The sequence below is a fragment of the Leuciscus leuciscus genome, assembly GCF_965113295.1.
Source record: "Leuciscus leuciscus genome assembly, chromosome: 15".
Taxonomy (NCBI): Eukaryota; Metazoa; Chordata; class Actinopteri; order Cypriniformes; family Leuciscidae; genus Leuciscus; species Leuciscus leuciscus.
Genome location: NC_138739.1, coordinates 20043247 through 20062911, shown reverse-complemented (window position 1 = coordinate 20062911; position 19665 = coordinate 20043247). Strand labels below are relative to the sequence as shown.

Sequence of the window (19665 nt, the reverse complement as noted above, 5' to 3'; positions counted from 1 at the left end):
CTAAAATGTGTTTTAATATCACTATTAGTAAGGATAGTATGATCAATGTTTAACATCAGTTTTAAATGCAAGATATTGAAAGTGCATGTCTTTTCTTTAGTTTACTAATAATAAAATATTTAAACTTTGACCAGAAGATAATTTCACTATTAAAAATAAACAATGGTTCATTTAACTCACATGAGTTTCTCCAGTGTGCAGTTTGTATTTTCTAATCCAACCTTGAGTTTCTTCACTCCTGAATCCTGCAGATTATTTTTACTCATGTCAAGCTCTTTCAGACTGGAGTTTGATCTCAGGACTGTAGCGAGAGCTGAGCAGCTTTCCTCTGTTAGACCACAATTACGCAGCCTAAAATGATGAACAGGAGAGAGAGAATTTACAAACACAAAGTATTAGATGCCAATATACAGTGATTACTGTGGATTATTGTGTTATGGTCACCTGATTTCTGTAAGATACTTCAGATACAATACTAAAAGAAAACAATACTCACATCAGTGTGTTTAGTTTACAGTGTTTATCTTGCAGCAAAGGAACAAGTCTCTTCACGTTTGAGTCTCCTAGTTCATGTTTACTCAGATCCAGTTCTCTCAGGAGTAATGGGGTTTTACCCACAATTCCTCTAACATACTGACAGGTTTCATCAGCAGCAGGACCCAAAAACCTGGAGACAGACGTTCATTAAATGTCCAGTAATGTCAATGTCATACAGTATCTTGTGAAAGTGCCTTTTCAGTAATTTCCCAGACACCATAAACCAATTTTTGATGGTTAAAATGTAAACACTCAGCTAAAACTGTTTTAAACCTACTGGACTTTATTATTTTAAAAACACTCACCTCAGTGTCTTCGGTTGAAACTTCGAATTATGTAATAAATCATTGAGCTCCTTCACTCCTGATAGTCCAGGATCATTTCCTGTGAGATCCAGCTCTATCAGGTGTGAAGGGTTTGATCTCAGCGCTGAAGCCAGAGCTTTATATCCTTCTTCTGTGATTCTGCAGTTTGAAAGTCTACACACACACACAAATTTAAATAAAGTTAACATTGTGGATGCAATTTATTAATTAGCAGAATCGCTTATCAGATACACGGTAAATCACATTCGGTCATTAATTTCTAAGTTGCTTAATGAATTACAATTAAATAATGGTCACTAGGAGCCTCACTGTTGTGAGGTCAAAGACTCGATGAACTGCTGCCATGTCAAATTTGAAACAATCTATCCCAACCACAAGCCTCAAAGACTCTTGTTTGTTATCATTTTTTAAGTCGACATTGTTTTAATTGTTATGCCAGAGGAGAAGTGGCTCCCCCAGTGTAGCCTGGTTTCTTTCAAAGTATTTTTCTCCTGCTACAACCATATTTGATGTTTTTCATTCCTTGCCACTGTGACCTCTGGCTCGATCACTGGGGGATTATTGCAACATGTGGTGAATTTCTAGCAGCTCCGTTTAAACTACTTAGAGGTCAGGACGTTTTATGACCAACATGTTTAATGTCAACAACAGACAATCTACATGTCACAATCTACATGTCACAATCTGTTTAAAATTAGAGATGTTACTAATTGAAATTAAATCCATATCCTGTATTTTCTCTTAAATTACTGTAAATTAAATAACTCTCATCAGACTAAGAGAGACTGCTATTTTCATCATAAGACAATCAATCATACCTTTGTATGCTTTTAGATAAATCTTTACTGTTGCTTAGAAAAACAACAAACAATATTTAAATCTCTTAATAAATCAGAGGTAACCAAAAAAAATTAATCTCTTAATTATCTTTGAACACTGTGTGACGAGTCACCGTTGCACTGATATATGTGCTGGATAATACTACACAATAAAGCTAGATCTGGTTTGTGTAGCTGATGGTGAAATATACTCACTTCAGTATCTTCAGCTTTGAATTCTTCAGTCCCTTACAGATCTCTTTGACTCCTGAGTCCAGCAGACGGCTGTTGTTCAGGTCCATCTCTTTCAGGATGGTATTTTTGGAGGAGAGAACAGTAGATAGAACTGCACAGCTTTTCTTTGGCATCTCATAATTATTCAGCCTAAACAGGAAGACTTGTTTTCAGCAAATATTCAACACACATCAGTTCAACAGGTTTTCATATATGTTCACACATGTGGCTGACAGTGTCAAAACTTTGTAGCAGTTCAGAAACTCTTGCTGTCACACACTGGCTGGGGAAGAAGATCAGGCGAAGTGGATCTAAAACAGCAGTGTAACTATTTAATAAAAGAAACGGTGTGCATGAAACGCGAAGAAAACTGGACTATATATAGGCTAGTTTGAAATGTGCTTCGCCTGAAATGGAAGGAGTGAAAAAAAGTGCAGGTAAAGACGGACAGTTCTTTCAAAAAGTTCAGTTTCAAAATTCAAACATTTTAAAAGAGAATACATCATGGTTGTTTAAACGAATGAACATTAAGCTGTGTCGTCAGCAAGTCGGTGGAGAGCAACTGTTTCTGACTGCAGAATCCGACACGTGCGCCTCACCGTCGCAAGATTTTTTTTGACATACGTCAGCATGACATCAGAGCAAGGTGGAGCGCACTAGGACACAATTCTACCCGGCATGCATCTTGCGGTGACCACCTGTGATCGGTTATGTGCAGATTTTTCTCATCTCAAATGTGCTTAACCCTCTGAGGTCGGCAAACGCGCGGGCGCGTTTTGCTGGATTTTCTCCACATTGTAGCACTATAAACTTAAATTACTCCGTCATTTATGGTCATACAGAAAAAAAGAAATATAAAAAAAGAATCTGTGATATTTCTACTTTTGTATGTGTACAATCAAATCAAAACATTGTGCTTTTGTAAAATAAAGAAAATAAACAGGGTGTGCGTTCTGCCTCTACGTCGCAGTGAACTTTTTTTTCTTGAGCATGTCTATAAACTGAAACAAAACTCAGCGAATACTTGTCACACATTTATGAGCCATATAACTTTATAAACATTTAAGTGTGTACTTTTAAATGATCGGATTCAAAACAAAAACAAATATTCTCTGTTTAAGTAATTTGTATAAAACCAACAAGATGTCCAGCTTCTCAAACGCTTGCTCATTATATTTAATTACGCCCACTCGCGCAAAAGAGATTCACATGCAAATCTCCACATGGAACGTGAACTCGCTCATTACCTCAACAACAAAACACCAAAACACTTCACTTCACTTTTCGTCGAGTTTGAAAGACGCGCCTGAGCTTACATTGGATTTACCTCAGAAGAAGAAGAACGCGATTTGAAGACAAGAAAGATGTAAAGGTAAGAAAATTTATTTTTTTATCAAAAATATCATCACACAATGAGTCCACAAAAAAATAACCTTTTGGCAATTGGCACTTAAACTCTGTAAAAGTCTACCTGGAAATGTACGAGGAATCAGACATACCTCTGTTTAAAACTAAATTAGAGATGTTTCAAAAGTCAACTATTTACTTCGCTTTTTTTACAAATTGATTTATTCATGCGTTTTCAATGTCAATTATTATGTGATGGAACCATTACAGATGTCCATGTTAATATATGCCTACAAATCATATTCATGTCGCTTTCCTTGTCTGTCTCAGCATCTCTCATACTTAGAGTTGAGACTTAAATTTCTCCATGACCATCTGCATCAGCTCCTATAGGCCTCATTTTGCCTGTTTAATGAATCACGTGACCTGCATAACCTTAGAGCTATTTATTTGTGTCATAAGGACATTCATTTGTTGCTAGAGGAGGATGGGCTTCCCTAGCTGGGTATGATTCCTATATGAAGGCTTTTTGCTCTTCAATACCTCACTGTTAAAAACGGACAGATTTCCTGTAAAGCTGGTTTGAAACAATGTGTATTGAGAAAAGGATATACAAATACAATTCTTAAAAGGCATGGTCACATTTACTGTTGCTCAGCAAACGTTTGTGACACAATGGAACTACAACGGATTAGGCACTGACTCTGGGAGTGTCAGTTTTGTATAACATTACTCCAAGATTATAAAATGATCCATATAAAAAGGATGTTTGAAAAGCAGTTAAGGTTGGTTGGTTCATTTTTTCCCCTGCAAAACTTCACAGAGCTACGGTAAATCTCCACATTGCGAAGTTATAATGTACAAAATCATGTTTACTCACTTTATTTTATCCACTTTGCAATAAGAGTCCACCAGAAATTCAGATAGATTCTTCCAATGTTTATCTCCTAGTTCAATTCCGCTCAGATCCAGTTCTGTCAGCTGCAAGGGATCTGTATTTAGAACTTCAGTGAGATACTTACACGCATCCTCTGCAGCAGCATTTTTCAAAAAGCTACAGAATGTAGAAAAAAAAAATCTGATTAGAATTTTTTCTTATAATTTATACATTTTACATCATCCATCCTCTTTATGTGTGCAGATTAACATGTATTAACATGTAGTAAAGTGTGTATGAAGGGTAGAAGTCTGAAGTTATGTTTATAAGTTTATACCCTTGAGTGAAGATTTATTATAAATAATAAACAGGAAATAAATAAGCAATGTCAAAATTTATGTTTTTACATAGTTCTAAAACTTAGTTCTAGTTCAAAATGTCACACAGTAGTGAAAAAATCTTGTGTTGAAAATCTTCAAATTGCAATTCAGCAAATTCCTCTTTACAATGCTATACCATCTTACTTGTCTTTTTAGCACTCTTAAATCTTAACACTCCTGACTCCATGACTGTGGCTTACTTTCAAATATTTTAAGGATTTTATCACCTGATGTTCTTTAATTTAGACCATCCAGCCCGGATCATATCAGTTAATATCTTTACTCCTGATCCTCCAGGATCATTTCCTCTCAGATCCAGCTCTTTCAGGTGTGAGTTTGATTTCAGAGAGGAAGTCAAAATTTCATAACTTTTTTCTGTGATACTGCAGTCTGCAAGTCTGTATGAAAAGAGGCTTATATTAGGTGTTGCATGTTCTAGGATAGAACAAATAAAACCTATTTAGAAAAAAAAAAAAAAAAACATTGCCAAAGAATGCAGAAAAATTTGCCTATTTGCAAAAAGTTTCACCCCAGAGATATACATACAACAAATACCTTAACATACGCTTAATTTAAATTTCTAAATATTTCTTACAATATTAAATATAGCATATGTAAGTATACCTGTAGCCTTTTTACCCTTTTCGGTTAATATAATCAAATTAACATTTACAGATGAATATTATTATGAAGAAATAGATGAAATACACACTTCAGTATCTCTAATCTGCATTGTGTTTTTTCCAACAGGCAACAGATATTGTTAATTCCAGAGTCTCCTAGTTTATTTCCACTCAGATCCAGCTCTATCAGGTTTGAAGGGTTTGAATTAAACGCTGAAGTCAGAGCAGCACAACCTTCTTCAGTAATACTGTTATTATTCAGCCTGAAGAGAAAGAAAACAGACAAAAAAAAAGATTGTAAACCTTAACTGTTTCTGCACATATTATCATCATTTGTACCAAAGTCTGTGCAAGAATACACAAAGTGGGTGGCAATTAGTTATTTGGGGGACCTGCATTTGATTTGTGTTATGGTCATTTGAGTTTCGGTTTAAAGGATCTTTCTCACAGGACGCAGCAAGCACAATTTTGATGGAATTGTGGCACAGCTGCCACAAAGTGTTTTGTGTAGTCGAGGAGGTGCTCACTTTATGGTTTTGGAGATGTTGCAATAGTCACAATCAACAACGTCATTGCACCTCATTGTCAAACCTTCAAATTTGTATTTATAAATAAAATAATAAAATATTAACAAAGCCTACCTAGGTCATATATTACTTAAAGGCAGGGTAGGCAATTTGTTCCAGGTTTTTTTTTTGTTTTTTTTTGTTTTTTGCAAATGCTGGTCAATGCAATGAAAGTCTCTTCACATCCTGATAGCAATCAAAACATTTAGGTGGTCAAAATATATTATATACATTGCATTCAGTCTGAACGATGTCCTACCTGCCTGTCAACATATTTTCATATGTCCTCACACCTGCTCGCACAGACATCACTCATCATCAGCGTGCTTCATGCTATGCAGAGTTAGACAGACATCAGTCACCGACTCGAGCAACGCAACCGAAACAGCAGCCGTCTTTTACAGTTCCTCCTGAACCAAAACAACCAGCTTATGCTGTGCCATTCACACCATAACTAGTGTTATTTGGAATAGATTCAAACCTGTGGCGTTATACTCAGAGTGATTTGTTTCTCGAATTTATGCGTTTCAATGTCAAGACTATCAATGCTGAAATTAATCTGCAGCAGTCAGCTGATACAGGTCAGTGCTCTTTAAGTTGATTATGTTCATTATTATTGTAATATTATGTGCTTTGAGACATGAAGTAGTTTAACGCCGTCTCTCATCTTGTTATGCTTTGCAGAATCTGCTGTGTGCGTTCATGTGTTTTGAAGGAGACGTGGCTTTAGAAACACTCTGAAGGGAGGGTGGGATCTCAAGCTTTCAAAGCTAGCTCGCTCTTGCTAGCCGCTCAAAAATTGCCTACCCTATCTTTAAATCAAATCAGATATTAGTAAGATTATAATAATAAGTTAAATCATAATCAGTTGATAATGCAGACAAAAGTGAACAAATAAAATGAGGGAGATCATGCAATTATGAAATTGTCTACATGTTTTTAGCTCTATATGAGCTTAGTGATTTTTTTTTACGATTGGTTTTCAATAATCTTTTTGATTAGATAAAAACTTTTAACCAAAAGCCGCGCTAGAGGAAGTGTGCATGAGCACCATTTGCACACCGCCTCTGCTACATTAGTGAAAGTTTTGCTGCTTTTCTCAATGTCTCCCATTGAAATTGAACAAGACTTTCATAACTGCTGCGACCCATGTACATCCTGGTCCGGAAGTGGGTGTCTTTTTGCTTTGATAAATAAATACATGTAGATGAATACATACATTAATCTAAACCAGTCATTAAAATACAATATAAAACAAATGTTATAATTTTAAGATACTTTTAAGAGATATTTCCCCCAAAAATGAAAATTCTGTCATCAATTACTCGCTCTCAAGATGTTTACAATCTGTATTCATTTCTTTCTTGTGCTAAACACAAAAGAATATATTTCGAAGAATATGGGTAACCAAACAATTTCTGGTCCCCATTGACTTCTATAGTATTTTTTCTATATCAAAGCTGCCGTCTGCAAATTATTTTTGATCATATTCAGTGAAATCGACACTATAATCTGACAGAACAACATAAATAAGGTGGTTTCAGAAAAAAAAAACAGAGCTTCTAACTCCACCTGGAGCGTGTTATTTGTTTTGCAAAAATCCACCGCTCCCGGATCATCGGGTCCAATCAGGGCTGGGGGATGTGAGATCTGACTGTCAATCACAGGTCGTGCACACACCACAGATCCCACTCCCCCCTCGCACACGTTACAATCACATGCACACGCCTGAAGTTCGCGCAGTAATGAAGAGTGATGATGGAAAAGATTCCAATTCCTCGGTTAACCTCAAGAGCTAGGAGGTCAGAGCTTGCAACATTTCGTCTCGACAGGTAATTGTGCTTTATCAACCATTTACTTTATGAGTACTCCATGGTGTTGATCGATGCTGATAAGATGGGCGCGTTCACAGAAAATCTGGTGCACACGCACTGACCAGCAGGAACTAGATGGGAGGGTATTAGTTGATATTGGGGGAGGGGCATGAGAGTTGTAAACATTCAAAATTTTGTCTTAGTCCACTCAATCTTCCAGGGTTGCCGACGGCAGCTTTATGGAAGACAGTGTGGACCATTCCTTCATGTTCAACAGAAGAAACAACCTCATTTAGAACAACTTGAGGTTGAGTACATGGGCCATTTCATTTTTGGGTCTATCTTTTTAATGCAAAATGCAAATGTAAACCATGTAAAATACTCACTGAATTACTTTCAGTTTACAGTGTTTATCCTGCAGTAGATCAGCAAGCTGCCTTACTTCCTTTGAGTTTAGTTTACATCCACTCAGATTAAGCTCTTCCAGAAGTAACAGGTTTTTACCTGTTACTCTTTTCACATACTGACAGGCTTCATCTGCAGCAGGACTCAAAAACCTGCAGAAGAGAAGATGAAGCAGGATTTAGTTCAGTTATCAAAGTTGCTGTAATGAAAAATTGCATTTGATTCTAATAAAAAACAATTAAGTGCTTTACATAGAAGGTGGAATCTCATCAACCACCACCAATGTGCAGCATCCACCTGGATGATGCGACGGCAGCTTATGTGCGCCAGAATGCCCATCTAGGGCTGTGCGATATAGCTAAAAAAATTATCACAATATAATGTTTCATATCGTTCGGTATCGATAATTATTGGCAGTTTTTATAACCTTTATTTTTTTTAAAGACAAGTAGAAATGTTTGAATTTAAACCACTGTTTTTTTATTTTATTTCATTAATCCACATGATTAAGGCAAACAACAAATGATATTAGTTATAGCAGTCAAAAATAAAATGTAAACAAAAATATCTTTCTGTCTTATATATTAAGATAAAAAAGTAAGCATTAAAGAAACTCTTGAACTTGAAATGTTACAAAATGTGTGCAATGTAAAACTGTAAACGCAGAACAATCAAGGTAAACTTTGTGGTAGATCAACATCTGTAAAAAGTAGGGGTGTAATGGTTCACAAAATTCACGGTTCGATCCAACACAGTGGTGTCACGGTTAGGTACGTACAGCAAAAATAAAGAAATGCCAAAGAAATTTCCTTGATTTAAAAAAATATATATTCTTAAAAGAACAATTATTTTTAAATAAGTGTGAGTTTTCCTACATCTTGACACTTTTAGTTTTATAAATGGGGGTAATATCTGAAGGATGAACAAAACATGTTTTGGTCATCACATTAAAAATAACATTTAAAAATGATAATATTTGAGTTTTGAAGTGCTGGAAAAAGTTGTGAGACATACATGAAAGCATTTTACTCATGCCAAACTTCCATGGTTAACTTACAGTTAGTGTTATTACATGAAATCCATGGTGAATGTTGCAGATCTGTGGATTAAAAGCCTATAACTGGTTCATTCATGGCACAATGTTTCTCCTGGTTTCCACGTCAGCGCTGTTTGATCCGTTAATAAAAGACAAATGTGAATGCTTTTCACTAGATCTCGCAGTCATGTTATTACTTCTTGTGGAGAATTCAAATGCTTTCTTTACTGGATCTCTTAGCGCTGTGTAGTAACAGTGTCGCTTGATTAAGATCGGCTTGCGCTGCACTGACATTGATGGTCCAAACTGATAAACAGTCCGTGAAACACAAAATAATAGCGCGGTTTTGTTCCGCTTTCATTGCGCTTGCCATTTGATGTTAGGCACGGTTGTGGTGGTCGTGCCAGTGATGTGCGGGATTTTTAATAAAAATATTGAGCGTTATATCGAACATTTTTATATCGTTACTGACAATGGTGTACCGTCGATAAATAACAATACCATTTTATCGCCCAGCCCTACACCCATCACACACCATCTTATTGGTGGAGAGGAGAAAGGGTGATGAAGCCAATAAGTATATATTGGGATGATCAGTAGGCCATGATGGACAGAGGAAAATAGGCAAATTTGGCCAGGATGCCGGGGTTACAAACCATACTCTATTTTCAAAGGACATCATTGGATTTTTAATGAACAAAGATAGTCAGGACCTCGGTTTAACGTCTCACACGAAGGATGGTGCTTGTTACAGTATAGTGTCCCCATCACTATACTAGGGAGTTAGCACCCCCTGCTGGCCTCACTAACTCTTCATCCAGCAGCTGCCTAATTTTCCCAGGAGGTCTCAACCCTCCTTATCTTCAGTGAGTTTATCTGGAATATACTTTGATGTAATGCATTTTTTAAAATAATTTATCTAATTTCACCTTATTTTTAGTTGACAGTTTGGATCCTGTAGTAAATCATTGAGCTGCTTCACTCCTGATTGTCCAGGATCATTTCCTGTGAGATCCAGCTCTATCAGGTGTGAAGGTTTTGATCTCAGAGCTAAAGCCAGAGCTTTATAACCTTCTTCTGTGATACTGCAGTCTGAAAGTCTTTAAAAAAAAAAAATTTGATAACTGAATATGGAGACAAAAGACCTAGAGACATTTAATATGTTAGATTATCAACTCACCTGAGTTTCTCCAGTTTACAGTTCTCCTTAAGTCCATCAGAGAGCAGCTTTACTCTTGAATCCTGCAGATTATTATTGCTCAGGTCAAGATCCTTCAGACTGCTGGAGTCTGAACTGAGAACTGAAGCAAGAGCTGAACAACTTTCCTCTGTTAGATCACAATTACTGAGCCTGGAAAAAATAAAAATAATAACAATAAAGCATCAATGAAGACACATAATGAAACTTTTCACAATATTTCTGTATTATTGAGTGTAGCTGATAGTGAAATGTACTCACTTCAGTATCTTCAGCTTAGATTTCTTCAGTCCCTCACAGATCTCTTTGACTCCTGAGTCCAGCAGACGGCTGTTGTTCAGGTTCATCTCTTTCAGGATGGTTTTGGAAGAGAGAACAGTGACTAGAATTGAACAGTTTTCCTCTGTCAGCTTACAATTATTCAGCCTAAACACAAAAACAGCATTATTTATTATTCAGCACATGTTCAACACACATCAGATCATCAGGTCTTCGTATCTGCTCACACATGTGACTTACAGTATTTTAGAATGAGTAAACCGAAAAGTTATAATGCATAAAATCATGTTTACTCACTTCATTTTGTCCACTTTGCTATGAGAGTCCATCAAAAGAGCAGAGAGCTTCTCTCCATCCAGATCTCCTAGTTTATCTTCACTTAGATCAAGTTCTGTCAGTAATAATGGACTTTTACCCAGAACTTTAGTGAGATACTCACATGCTTCAAGTGCAGCAGGACTTTTCAAAAATCTAAACAAAGCAGATTATCATTTTATATCACATAATCTTAAAATTAAATGCCTTTTGCAGCACTCTTACTTTTTAATGGGCCCAGTTTATGTACATAGTGCGTGGTTAGTGTCTAATTGCAAGATTCTGATTTCGGTTCTTTTGGAGCACATTTTTAAATTCTAGCAACATTCGTTTTGGGTAGGGCTGGGCGATATATAGAATGACATTGTTATGCGCGTCTCATCAGTAAAGCCGGTTCCTTGATTAGTAGTAAATCGCCATCACCTGCTTTCAGATGGAGCAGCATTTACTACACAGAGCCGTAGTTCACTGACAAGCTGAGCCATATCACATTAATTATCGCGGACGCCTGCGTATGCACGGATTTACTACTAATCAAGGAACCGGCTTTACTGACGAGACATGCATAACAATGTCATTCGATATATCGCCCAGCCCTAGTTTTAGTTATTAGTACCAGAAGCTAACATTCACAATAAACTAGAAGGAAGTTTTTATGTTATTTTTTAAAAGTTAACAGACATTACCAATTTATTTATTGAATAGTTGTTAGATGTGAGGTTAAATATATATTTTTTCATTATTTTACACAGAAATACTATGTTAAATTGTAATGTTAAGTGATGTTATTCAACAGTATTTTAAATGTTTATTACAGTTGTATAAAACATTTGATTTTATGCAGTTTCAAAGGGGCAGACATTGTTATCGGTAAAAGGAAAAACACAGATTTCCTTTGTGCACTTACAGTATGGTAACTGATTAAACACTTCTGCTATGCTATGTTAAACCAATGTGTTTATGGCTTATGCTAATGTTCCTTCCCAAATTGTATGTGATGGAAAGGGTATTTTAAATGTGCAGTTTTAATAAATATATTTTTTTAAATTAATCACCTGATGGTCTTTAATTTATAGAGTTAATTCAAAATACTGCACTATATGATTTTAAGACACTCACATCGGTGTTAGTTTACAGTCTGGTTTTTGTGCTACATCAAGGAGCTCCTTCACTCCTGATTGTCCAGGATCATTTCCTGTGAGATCCAGCTCTATCAGGTGTGAAGGGTTTGATCTCAGAGCTGAAGCCAGAGCTTTATAACCTTCTTCACTGATACTGCAGTCTGAAAGTCTGTAAAACAAAAATAAGTTTGGACAGAGATTAGTTGTGGGCTTATAAATACATTATGAAAAACAACTTGGAACAACATGAACTAAACCACATTTACATAGTTTATTCAAATACATAATTGATTACGATATTTAAAATAAGTGAAGAGAAAAGTCAAACTATCCAAATAGTGAAACTGAGGTGAAAAGAGTAAATATTAAATTTAAGCCACTGTAGTTTTCATTTTCAGTTAATCTGATAAAATGGACATTTACAAATGTATATTAACATTCAGAAATGTTGATGAATAAAAATACACACTTGAGTTTCTCCAATCTGCATTGTGTATTTTTCAGCAGAGGACAGATACTCATTATTCCTGAATTTCCTAGTACATTCCCACTCAGACCCAGCTCTATCAGGTTTGAAGGGTTTGAATTAAATGCTGAAGTCAGAGCAGAACAACCTTCTTCTGTAATACTGTTATTATTCAGCCTGAAGAGAAATAAAACAAAGACAGGAAACATCTTCAGTTTATTTCAGTCACAATAACAGAGAGATAAATCAGTATGATGGTTTATTTAATAATCCCCCAAAACAGTATTCAATTAGACTCTGAAATCGATTAGATACTTTGCAGTTTATAACAATATAAAATACTCACTGAAGTATGTTGAGTTTACAGTGTTTATCCTGCAGTAGAGCAGCGAGCGTCTTCATGTTTGAGTCTTCTAGTTTACGTCCACTCAGATTCAGCTCTCTCAGGAGTAACGGGTTTTTACCCACAACTCTATTCACATACTGACAGGCTTCATCTGCAGCACGACCCAAAAACCTGCAGAAGGGAAGATTAATTATCTTTGCGAAATGAAAAACAGCATGCGATTATGATAGGAAATTTTTTTTAAATGTTTTTCTTGTATTTATTTTGATCCAACAGACAATATTAGTTAAATCATATTTCTATAAACAATTCACCTGTATATAATTTTTCTGTTATTTCATCATGTCTCACCTTAGTGTCTTGACTTGACAGTTTGGATCCTGTAGTAAATCATCGAGCTCCTTCACTCCTGATTGTCCAGGATCATTTCCTGTGAGATCCAGCTCTATCAGGTGTGAAGGGTTTGATCTCAGAGCTGAAGCCAGAGTTTTATAACCTTCTTCTGTGATACTGCAGTCTGAAAGTCTAAATAATAAGACAATAAAAACAATATTTCATTATCAGCATTACACCATTGAGACATTTATAATGTCCAGCACCTCAAAAAGATTAATATGTTTTTCAATAGTTGTATAATGTTTCCAGGCATATTGTGCCCGCCAAATAGTATGTTTACCAACATTTGAAACTTTTTTACCGGCCAGCTTTAGGCTACAACTTTACTGATTCATGTTTACATGAACTGAATTCAGACCTGAGTATCTGCAGTGTACACTGTGAATTTCCCAGTAGAGTGGAGACTTGTGTTACTCCAGTGTCTCCTATTTTATTCTCACTCAGATCCAGCTCTCTGAGGTTTGAAGGGTTTGAGTTAAAAGCAGACGCCAGAGCAGCACAACCTTCTTCAGTAATACAGATGTGATTAAACCTGTAGAAACAATGTGAAAAATATAGCTTAAAAAATATATTATATTTTATTTGGCAAGCCTGTAACAAGCTAGATCATAGATGGAAAAGACCATTCACAGCAAAAACAGGCCATTTACTAAGGAAATATATGTTTGAGTTTTTTCAGTTATCGAGGTTGAGCCAAAAACCAAGGGCTAGTAAACGAAAGTAGGTTTTTGATATACAATCCTTTTTTAACGTGAAAAACGTGAAGGTGCCCTCCTGTGGCCGATTTCTTTTGAATTTCTCACAGTGAATCCGTGCATCAAGTCCGTGAATCAAACAGGCCCAGTGAGTTTAGTTCCCATCGGCCTCCTTTAACCTTGTCTGACAGCCGCTCGAACTTTATTGGCCGACAGCGGCCGTTTTTCTTTAGATATGTTAATGTACTCGTAGACAATCGCGGCACCTTGGACACAGCATGCCAGTTTTCAAGTCAATCAAACAGATGGTTGCGCAGCTATAGCCCTCTTTGTGTGTGTTTTTTTTTCATTTTATAGCGCCATTAAGTGGCCAGTTGCCGTGTCCTTATTCTCGTGACCACAGACCGAGACCGTACATGGGTGTACTGAGTTTGGTGGAATTATCTCATTCCGTTCAAGAGGGAAAGCCAATAATTATTGACAGTCAGACTCCAGAGACTACAGATTCACTGCACTGGTTTGGTTGTGACGGGGGAAAAAAACCTAGGACTAGTTCACAAAAGTAGTTTTAAAAAAAAATCCAGAATACATAAACATTTGAGTGAGGTACCGTATGTCTTGACCCAAGGATTACAATGATATAATACACTTGAGTCTGTGATGAACGGTTTAGGAGTTCTGAACCATTTTGTACTCTTGATCGCTGTAGCGGCACCATTAGAATGATTGGAGTGATCCTTGGTGATGTTGTAGACGATGTGAGTACTTCCATCTCTTAAAGTTTCAAGTCTCTACAACTTACAATTTGGCCCAATCACTTTTTGGTGAGAATGCTGATCCTTGGAAATTTTTATAATTACAATAGGGTTTAAACACTACGTAATTGAACCTCAAAGATAACTAAGTGATAACATCCAAATCTAAGCTATGCATACAATTATACAACCAATAACTTTGCTACTGCTTTTATACATCCATATGAGATATGACAATCTTTTTTTTTATTAAATATTGTGCCTTTGTAATACACATTTAGATTTACTTACTTCAGCTTTACCAGTCTGCACTCTACATTTGCAAACAGAGACGAGATGATCTTCATTCCTGAATCTCTGAGAATACTCCGACCTAGATCCAGCTCTTTCAGATTTGAAGGATTTAAATTTAAAGCTGTAGCTAAAGCATTACAATCTTCTTCTGTTACATTGGTGTTATTCAGACTGTATAAAGAGAAAACTAAGTGTCAGTATTACCTAAGTAAAGATGTGTTAGATACTACTTTAAGTGACAATTGATAATGATGATGCAAATACAAAAGAAACATATAGCAATTTATTCAGCACTATTTTCACATAATAAATAAAATGCAGGTTTAAAAGCACTTGAACGTGTCATCATAACAACATACAACTTACATCAGTCTGCTGAGTTTACAGTGTTTATCCTTCAATACAGGAACAAGTTTCTTCAATCCCGAGTGTCCCAGTTGACATTCATTCAGATTCAGCTCTCTCAGGAGTAACAGGTTTTCACCCAGAACACGAGTCAGATTCTGACAGACTTTCTCTGCTTCAGGACTCAAAAACCTGCAGAATGGAGATTCAACCAAATTGATTTCAATTCTTAACTAAGCTTGATGTAGCATTTGATTTTAATGGAACAAGTGTGAAATGGGTAATCTTGAATTTACTTTTATTTAAATATTTCAGTGCTACAGTACTTTTATCAAGTAAATTGCCTGCATATCATTAATTTTGTATTATTTCATCATGTATCACCTTATTGTTAGTTTACAGTCTGGCTTCTGTAGTACATCAAGGAGATTCTCTACTCCTGATTGTCCAGGATCATTTCCTCTGAGATCCAGCTCTATCAGGTGTGAAGGGTTTGATCTCAGAGCTGAAGCCAGAGCTTTATAACCTTCTTCTGTGATACTGCAGTCTGAAAGTCTACAGAAAGGAGATTTCAATCAAAAGTTGATCACTGAATATAGAGACAAACGAAATGTCCAGTGTTAGACACAGAGTTAGAGTCTAACATCAATATGATAGACATTAACTCACCTGAGTTTCTCCAGTTTTGAGTTCTCTTTCAGTCCATCAGAAAGCAGCTTTGCTCCTGAATCCTTGAGATTATTATTGCTCAGGTCAAGATCCTTCAGACTGCTGGAGTCTGAACTGAGAACTGAAGCCAGATCCGAACAGCTTTCCTCTGTTACCGCACACTGGCTGAGTCTGAAAAAAAAAAAAAAGTAATTTTCAATGTAATTGTTTCGATAAATGAGAGGCATGCTAGCAAAGGCAGTTGCTAGCGCTTCTTGAGGCCAAGGGGAGTGAGGTTTACTGCAAAGCTCTTACTATCTGGCCTCTGTTACAGTCTCACAGTTTCATCTCATATCTATAAGACCTTTACCATTTTGTCTACTTAGCTAACTGGATATCAAATCTTTCCTGATTATTATTCATCTATTTCAATTTAAACCTTACCACAAACATTTGCTATGTAATAAATCATGTGGCTTCAACAATATAGAAAAAGCAGAGCAGATAGATCTAGTAAATCGAATATTTAATTTTGTAGGTTTCATGAATTCGTTATGGTGAATTGCCATTAACTCCCCTTATCCGTCAAACTGAAGTAGATGTAAATTAACCTTTTTTTCTGAAACACAGTAGCTACTGTATTATAGTTGTAAACTAATGAGTAGTCATTACAATTTATATTAATTAACTGTTGGTATTGAAATCTATTATTTATAGACAAACTTTGTAAAGGATATCTAAATTACACCTTTTGTCTGCTGACACACAACTTACCTCAGTATCTCCAGTTTACACTTTACACTCTTCAGTCCAGAGCAGAGATGAATTACTCCTGAACTCTGTAGATTATTATTGTTCATATTCAGCTCTTCCAGATTGTTATCTGATTCGATACCTTTAGCCAGACTTGAACAGCTTTTGTCTGTTAAGTCACAATCGTTTAACCTAAACAAAATCATTTAGAAATTATTAAATTACAAAGTAAAATTTTATAAAAACAATGATTTTTGCTATATACAACTATTTTTAAAATTCCATTTATTACATGGACGAACAATAAATATACTCTAGCGTGGTGAGCTACACTGACAATACAGCTTATCTCATACTGCTACATATAACCAAACAAACATTATTATATAAAATAAATTTCATCTTTAATGAAAAGGAGTTTAGTTTGATTTAACTGTCTTTATGAGTCTGTAGTGGTGGAGAATCTGGGAGTTAATGATGATTTGATGTGGGTGACCTAAGTATTCAAAGTCTGTCACATGATTCTCACAGAGATCTGGAGGGCAAAACATCCATAGAATGTTACACCTTTTCCTAGCTACAAATAATTAGATTACCTCTCAAAAGAAGAAAAACAAAGATATATTCATAGCGTAGTGCACAGATTTTTTATAATTGTTACTGCTGATATTGCTTTTTTTATTTTGCACCGGCATTCAAAGGGCTAATTCACAGGGTTTCAAAGGGCTAATTCACAGGGTTCCAAAGCCCAAAGGGTTCCAAACTAGATAGTGAGTTAGGCTGGTGCACCTGTTACATTTTTTCAGCGTTACAATTCAAAGTTCAGAAACGGAGCCTCCTTTGTTGGTGGTACTTCAGACATTATAATATACTTGTACCTGGTATATGATTAATAATTATTTACGAAAATTTTTGATAAATGTTTTTTTTTTTTTTTTTTTTCATATGTCTTCAACCTGCCTCCTAAAGGCCCAGTGTCCTTCAGAATTTAGCTCCAACCAGTGGCGTGCACAGACCTCTCAAGCCACAAACCCCAGCTCCAACCCCCCCATGGACTACACCCTAATTAATACACGTAAAGCAGCTAATCAGGCTCTTCGGGATTACTTGAAAAACACTAAATGAAGCAGGTTGGATATAAAAATTGTAGGGCAGTGGGCCTTAAGGGCCGGGTCGAGGACCTCTGCTTTAAATTACTTACAGAGCTCTTTTGGAGATTTTCACAACTTCCAACAGTCTAAAGAGACACTCGTCTGATTTCTTGAATTTCTGAAGATCAAACTCCTCCATCTCCTCGTCTGATGTCAACAACACAAAGGCCACAGCAGACCACTGGGCAGGTGAAAGATCAGCAGATGACAGACTTCCTTCTCTTAGTTGAGTCTGAATCTCTTTCACCAGAGTTTGATCATTCAGCTCATTCAGACAGTAGAACAGATTGATGGATCTCTCTGGAGACAGATTCTTATCTAGTTTCTCTTTGATGTACTGAACCATTAACTTTTTGCTCTGGTCATTGTCTTCTTGCTGTGTCAATAGACCTCGTAAGAGTGGACGATTGGTCTGGAGTGACAGACCGAGGAGGAAGCGAAGGAAAAGATCTAGGTGTCCAGTTTCACTCTCGAGTGCCTTGTCCACTGCAGTCTTGAGCAAATCAATCATGGTTTCATTTTTGTTTTCCTGTTCTGCAGACTCTTGAACAAACACACTTTTCTTGTTGATGTCTAGAAACAGATGTGCATAAAGGGCTGCAATAAACTCTTGAATGCTCAAGTGAACAAAGCAGAAAGTGGTACCAAGAATGATCCCTTTTTCTTCCTTAAAGATCTGGGTACACATGCCTGAATACACTGATGCTTTAGAGGCATCAATACCACATGATTCCAGGTCTGAGTCATAGAAGAGCAGGTTGTTTCTTTGCAGCTGATGAAATGCCAGGTTCCCTAGAGAAAGGATGGCATCTTTATCCCAGGAAACATCAGGTGCGTATTTTCCATCATACTTTCGTCTGTTCTGCTGGATCTGAAAGCGTAGAAAGTGTGTGTACATTTGTGTCAGAGTCTTGGGAGCATCTTCAGTATTTGATTCCTGCAGTGTTTTAGAGGCTTCATCAGCCTGATTGTCATTATTTCTTTTCTCTTCCAAAATGTTCTGGAGAACAGTGGCTGAAATCCAGCAGAAGACTGGGATGTAGCACATGATAAAGAGACTCTTTGATTGTTTAACATTGTCAATAATTTCATTGGCCAGATCCACATCCGTAAATCTTTTTCTGAAGTATTCCTCCTTCTTTTGTGCGTCATTGAATCCTTGTACTTCTGTCACACGGTCGATACATTCAGGAGGAATCTTAATGGCAGCTGCTGGTCTGGTGGTGATCCAGATGAGAGCAGAAGGAACCAGATTTCCCTTGATGAGGTTCGTCAGGAGGACATCCAGAGAGGCTGGTGACGATACATCACGCCACGTCTCATTACCATCAAAGTTTAGAGGAAGGCGACATTCATCCAATCCATCAAGGATGAACAGGACTTTGAATTTATCATTTCTTGCAAGGTTCAGTCCTTTTATCTCTGGGAAAAAAAAACTTATAAGACTTGTTAAGCTTTGTTTTTCTTTCTCCTTTAAGTTCATCTCTCGAAATGCAAGAGGAAATATGAAAGTAATATCCTGATTTTCTTTTCCTTCAGCCCAATCCACAATAAACTTTTGCACAGAAATGGATTTTCCGATGCCAGCAACTCCTTTTGTCAGTACAGTTCTGATCTCCTTGTCTTGTTCAGGTGCTTCAAACAAATTATTGCATTCAACTGGTATCTCTTGTGATTCATGCCGCCTGGCAGCAGCCTGAACCTGTCTTACTTCATGTTCTGTATTGACTTGTTTACTAGCACCCTGAGTCATATAGAGATCTGTGTAGATGTTATTCAGAAGCTTGGAGTCACCGTGCTTTGCAATTCCTTCAGATACAGATTGATGCTTCTTCTTCAGGTTTGATTTTAGTGGTCGTTGATGAATGAGGACCAGCTCATCTAACATACAAATGATAATAAAAAATGGATATGCATAATTTTCTCTTGTACATTTTATA

The 19665-nt window shown here is 36.5% G+C and overlaps 1 protein-coding gene across 1 annotated transcript in view; it reads right to left on the bottom strand.

Moving 5' to 3' along the window:
• Positions 1-19665, bottom strand: part of LOC309475585 (uncharacterized protein) — a 518877-nt gene that overhangs the window by 470032 nt on the left and 29180 nt on the right. The window contains exons 16-38 of the mRNA XM_082138403.1: positions 17776-19606; positions 16596-16766; positions 15843-16013; positions 15558-15728; positions 15195-15365; positions 14826-14999; positions 13443-13616; positions 13040-13213; positions 12689-12859; positions 12346-12519; positions 11875-12045; positions 10738-10911; positions 10423-10587; positions 10144-10314; positions 9893-10063; positions 7909-8079; positions 5232-5405; positions 4747-4917; positions 4143-4316; positions 1898-2065; positions 843-1016; positions 497-667; positions 181-351 (exon numbers count right to left, since the gene is read on the bottom strand). Of these exons, the coding sequence (XP_081994529.1) occupies positions 181-351; positions 497-667; positions 843-1016; positions 1898-2065; positions 4143-4316; positions 4747-4917; positions 5232-5405; positions 7909-8079; positions 9893-10063; positions 10144-10314; positions 10423-10587; positions 10738-10911; positions 11875-12045; positions 12346-12519; positions 12689-12859; positions 13040-13213; positions 13443-13616; positions 14826-14999; positions 15195-15365; positions 15558-15728; positions 15843-16013; positions 16596-16766; positions 17776-19606 (5608 nt within the window). The remainder of the gene's footprint in view (positions 1-180; positions 352-496; positions 668-842; positions 1017-1897; positions 2066-4142; positions 4317-4746; positions 4918-5231; positions 5406-7908; positions 8080-9892; positions 10064-10143; positions 10315-10422; positions 10588-10737; positions 10912-11874; positions 12046-12345; positions 12520-12688; positions 12860-13039; positions 13214-13442; positions 13617-14825; positions 15000-15194; positions 15366-15557; positions 15729-15842; positions 16014-16595; positions 16767-17775; positions 19607-19665) is intronic.